This window comes from Gavialis gangeticus, unplaced genomic scaffold (genome assembly GCF_001723915.1).
Source record: "Gavialis gangeticus isolate Ggan-Ray unplaced genomic scaffold, GavGan_comp1, whole genome shotgun sequence".
NCBI classification, from domain to species: Eukaryota; Metazoa; Chordata; order Crocodylia; family Gavialidae; genus Gavialis; species Gavialis gangeticus.
In genome coordinates this window covers 9353209-9358022 of record NW_017729009.1, presented here as the reverse complement: position 1 = coordinate 9358022, position 4814 = coordinate 9353209, and the positions used below count along the sequence as shown (strand labels likewise).

The window sequence follows — 4814 nt, the reverse complement described above, 5'->3', positions numbered from 1 at the left end:
CCAGCCCACAAAACTGGGGGCAACAAACATGCTGGGCACATCCTCAGCGGGTCAGAAAACAAGATGCGTCACTGGCGCGCTGTGTCCAGCGCATGGGCTTGGCTCTGGGAACAGGCCGGACACAAGCCCAGAGCGCAACAGACGCCAGCAACACCCCTGCTGCTGCGCTGCGCCGCGCCAGGCCCCACGCCCCCCGGGGGCTGCTAGCAGGAGCCTCGAGCACCTGTGGGGGGGGGGTGCTGAGGGAGCAGCCAGGAACTGAACCAGCACCCAGCAGGGTCAAGGCCATGTGCACTTGCCTCCCCCCAGCGCCAACGAGCAGCGCGTGGCTCGGTCCAGCCAGACCCTGCGTGCACACAGCCACGGTGTCACGGTGACAAACAACACAAAGCTGCGTCTGCGCCTGGTGGGACCCGTGCCCTGCTACTCTGTTTTCCGCTCCCTGTCCAACTTGCCGCTCAACTTTCTGCAACCCGTCCAATCTGCTGCTCTGCTTTCCACTCCCTGCCCGATCTGCTGCTGTGCTTTCTGCTCCCTGCCCAATCTGCTGCTCTTTCCATTCCCCGTCCGACCTGCAGCTCTGCTTCCCGCTCCTTGCCCGGGCTCTCTGCCCCATCTATTGCTGTGGTCCGCGCTCCCCGCCGCTCTGCTTTCTCCTCCCGCCCAAGCCCCCCCAGGCCGGGCCGGGCCCGCGCACCTGGTAGCTGAGCAGCTCGCCCACGTCCATGGCCCCGGAGCCGCCGGTGCCTGTCGCAAATCAGCCGTAAAGCAAGAGCGACACCGGCCCGCTGGGCCGCCAGCCACGGGCCGCGCCGCCGTAAAGCGCGGAAGGGCCCGGCCTGCCGCCAAGCGCCACACTGCCGCAAACAGCCGCAAAGAGCGCGCCCAGCTGCGGGCCGCGGGCACGGCCGCGTGTGTAAATAGATATATGTGTGTGTATATATGTGCATAAATATGTGTGTGTGTATATATATGTGTATATGTATGTATATGTGTGCAGAGGGTGTACGTGTACAGTAAGACACGTGTCCAGAGAAAAGCCCCTATGTACATATAAAGAAAAGCGTGCGTGTGTGTGTAGAGTAAGACACACACACACACACGTACGTGCTTGTGTAGAGTAACGCACATGTGTGGGTAAAGTAAAACATGCATGCATTCAGAGTAAACCGTGTGTGTGGGTAGAATAAAACACGTGTGCAAGTGAGGTGCTGCCTCGCCCAGACACGCGTGGCTGCCGTGGCCGGCGGAAGAGGCTGGGCTGAGAGCCCCGATGTCAGGGAAGCTGAGGAAACTCAGGCGGCTTTGAGCTGGATGCCCACAACTGACCCCTCCAAAATCCACGGCCCCTGTCGACCGTCCCCGTGTCCTGGGACCAGCCTGTGGCTGCGTCCCCGGGCATCACGCGCCGAAAGCCGCGCTGGGGCTGGGGCAGCAGGAGGAGCCGCGACAAGCTCTCTGCTTGCTGCCAGTGTGACAAATAGTTTTGCTTTCCACCAGACTGCAAAGCTCTGACTTGCAGCATCTGTCACCCTGACGCACGTGAATAATTAAGAGCGAGAGCCAAATGGGCAAAAAATCTGATCAAATGTATTTTAGCTTTTCTTTAAAAATCAGCTTTGAGTTAAAATAATTTTTCATCGCATAACCATAGCGGCTCGAATGCCGTTATCTCAGCAGGAGTCTGCTTTAAGGATAGTCATGAAATTAAAAATATATATAATGTTTTCGAAGAAGGAGCCCCAAGTATCCCCTGTTGTTTCAATAAAGTCTGGGAGGTATCAGTCATGACAAAATTAACTCGACAAATCTGCATTTTAAAGACAAGACAAATAGAGGATAATTATTGGATCATCTGCTTTCTTTTATTGAGTATTCAGATAACTCAGCAGCTGTGAAGCCAAAACACTTACAGTCATTCCAGGAGTATTGACAGCTACTTGGGAACATGATATAGTTATTGGAAAGCTTGACAAGTGACAGTAATAAATAAGACCTAAGCAATTGTGAAATAAATAAACCACAGAAGGAGATAAGAACTGACCCTCTCTGCACAGACAGGAGCATCATAAAGCCAGCAGATGTAAAAACGTCAGACAACATCCATTTCTGTTGCTCCGACTTCCCTTCTCTTTCCTTCTGCTGCTTTTGTTCCTGTTGAGTGATGCTATCTGCCCAAGACTACGTTTCCCCTCTCCCTGCAATAATGTTGAACACACGCTTCACCCAGGGGTCAGGAAGCAGTCGGCACATGCAGATGAATGAAGCGTTGCAGCCCTGAAGTCAGGTAGGAAGGCATCAGGCCCCAACCTGCAAAGACTTGAGCGTGTGTCTGCAGAAGAGGAGACCGAGGGGGGATTGAATAGGTCCCTGCAGGGGGGCTGCAAAGAACATGGAGCTGGACTGTTCGCAGTGGGGAGAACAAGGAGCAATGGGCTCAGGCTGCAGCAAGGGAAGTGGAGGTTGGATATTAAGAAAAACTCTCTCCCTAGGAGGGTGGTGAAGCACTGGAAGGGGATTACCCAGAGAGGTGGTGGACTCTCCATTCTTGGAGGTGTTTAAGACCCGGCTCCACAAAGCCTTGGCTGGGATGATGTAGTTGGGGCTGGTCCTGCCTGGAGCAGGGGGTCGGACTAGATGTGACCCCCTGAGGTCCCTTCCAGCCCTCATTGTCCATGAGTCTGTGTGGAACCACTGGGATGTCCATGCAGAGTACATCTTTGCAAAATCAGGACCATCAGACACCAAGGCTGCAGGGGGGAAGCACAGCAGCCCCCAAGGAGAGGACAGGTAAATGGCTCTCATGTCTTGTTAAAGGCTTGGAGGCTGCGGCAGCAGAGGAGGTTGCTGCAGGACTCTTCCTGGAAGCAGTGTCTGCCCCCCAAGACCTTCCTACATTTCTGTAACTGGACTTTTCTCCCTGAGGATCCATGGCTGGTCTCACACCACAGCCTGGAGACCCTTTCAGGCAGCAGGGGTTTCTGCAAGGGCACAGCCTGCATGCTGAAGAAAACGCAGGCCTGAGCAAACGGTTCATTGCAGCACTGGCACCGGTACCCACACCTTCTCCCATTTGGCATTGCTGCTGGTGTCATTCCAAGAGGAAGTGGAGGCAGATCAGACCTGGGCATCGTGCAGTGCCATGACGGTGCACAGGATTTCCTGGCAGAATCACTCTCCAAAGTCCGGACACAGGAAAGGGGATGCCCAAAGATGGTGTCTATAAGCAGGGTTGAGAAACAAATCCAACATGACGCCCAGCAGCTGCCAACTTGAGCCTCCCATTTGGAGACAATGGGACCCGAGAGGCCGCACAGCAGTCCCAGGCACTGGAAAGGCAGCCCCTGTGCCCCCAGCTTAGATGAGACTTGGGGATCCAAGGTGAGCCACCCCCAGACCAAGCTGCAAAGTGTAATCCAAGTGCTATTTGAAGGTAGAGAGGTGAAAGCCAGGGGACAAACAGACCTGGAAACGGAAATGCCCTAAAGAAATTTAATTACATTATTGACTCCAAGATGAACATGGGCCGACAATGCGAGGTCATGGTTGGCAGGGCTAATCGGACCTTGTCATGCATCCACAGGTGCATCTCGAGTAGAGCCAAGGAGGTGATCCTCCCCCTCTACGCGACGCTGGTCAGGCCACAGCTGGAGTATTGTGTCCAGTTCTGTGCGCCCCATTTCAAGAGGGATGTGGACAACATGGAGAGGGTCCAGAGGAGGGCCACCCGCATGATCCAGGGACAACAGGGCAGACCCTACAGTGAGAGACTGCGGGACCTGAACCTATTCAGCCTCCACAAGAGAAGGCTGAGGGGGGACCTGGTGACCGTCTATAAACTCACTAGGGGGGACCAGAAGGGTTTGGGGGAGACGCTGTTTCCCCTAGCGCCCGCTGGCATAACAAGGAGTAATGGGCACAAGTTGATGGAGAGGAGGTATAGATTGGACATCCGCAAAAACTACTTCACAGTCAGGGCGGCTAGGAGCTGGAACCAACTTCCAAGGGAAGTGGTGCTGGCCCCTACCCTGGGGGTCTTTAAGAAGAGGCTGGATGCCTACCTGGCTGGACTCATTTGAGTCCCGTTTCTCTTTTTGGGGTTTTTATTGTTGTTCTCCCGCCCTGGCGGGGGGTCGGGCTAGAAGATCTACTAGGTCCCTTCCGACCCTTAATCTGTGAATCTGTGTGAATCTGTGAAATCAGGTAGGAAAGGGATGGACTCTCTCACAGAGAGCCCGACAGCCCCGATCAGGAGGGCTTTCCAGAAAGGAAGATGGGAAGATTTGGGAGAGGTGTGAAGAACGAAGCCACAACAGATGTGGAGGAACATGCCAGTCCCTGCGCCCATTGGCACTCAGAGGACCCCTCTGGGACTCACCCACGCAGGGCACGCAAAAAACAGCTCGGGCAGGCAGGGATGGAGAGCCCGTTCGAGTCTGGCAAGGTTCATGTGCGGGCGTCCCGTTCCTGTGTCGAGTCTCAGCAAGGGGCTGCCCGTCCCCCCTCCGCCTTTAGAAATAACCCAGGAACGCATCCCTCCTGGTTGTCTTTTCCTGCCACTTGCTCGTTAAGGCTGAGGGCCCCGGGCTGTGCTGGGTGCAAGGGAAAGGCGGCGGTGAGACCAGCCAGCACGGGGACAATGCAATTGTCACCGACGTGACCATGAGCAGCCAGGGGATACTCTCTTGGCCGTATTCCCATCTCAGCGCTCTGCCCGGCCTCATAAGGCTCCGGAACAACCTTATTGCTGTCTGGGAAACTAAATTCTCTCCAGGCTGCTGCAGGGCAGGATTCAATAACAGAGTGTTCTTATC

The 4814-nt window shown here is 55.2% G+C and overlaps 1 protein-coding gene across 2 annotated transcripts in view; it reads right to left on the bottom strand.

Moving 5' to 3' along the window:
- Positions 1-804, bottom strand: part of CTNNBL1 (catenin beta like 1) — a 79694-nt gene extending 78890 nt beyond the window's left edge. The window contains exon 1 of one of the 2 annotated variants that reach the window (XM_019509944.1): positions 698-804. In XM_019509944.1, the coding sequence (XP_019365489.1) occupies positions 698-727 (30 nt within the window). In that variant the 5' untranslated portion in view covers positions 728-804. The remainder of the gene's footprint in view (positions 1-697) is intronic. The other variant, XM_019509943.1, reaches the window with a different exon arrangement.
- Positions 805-4814: the final 4010 nt, after the last annotated feature.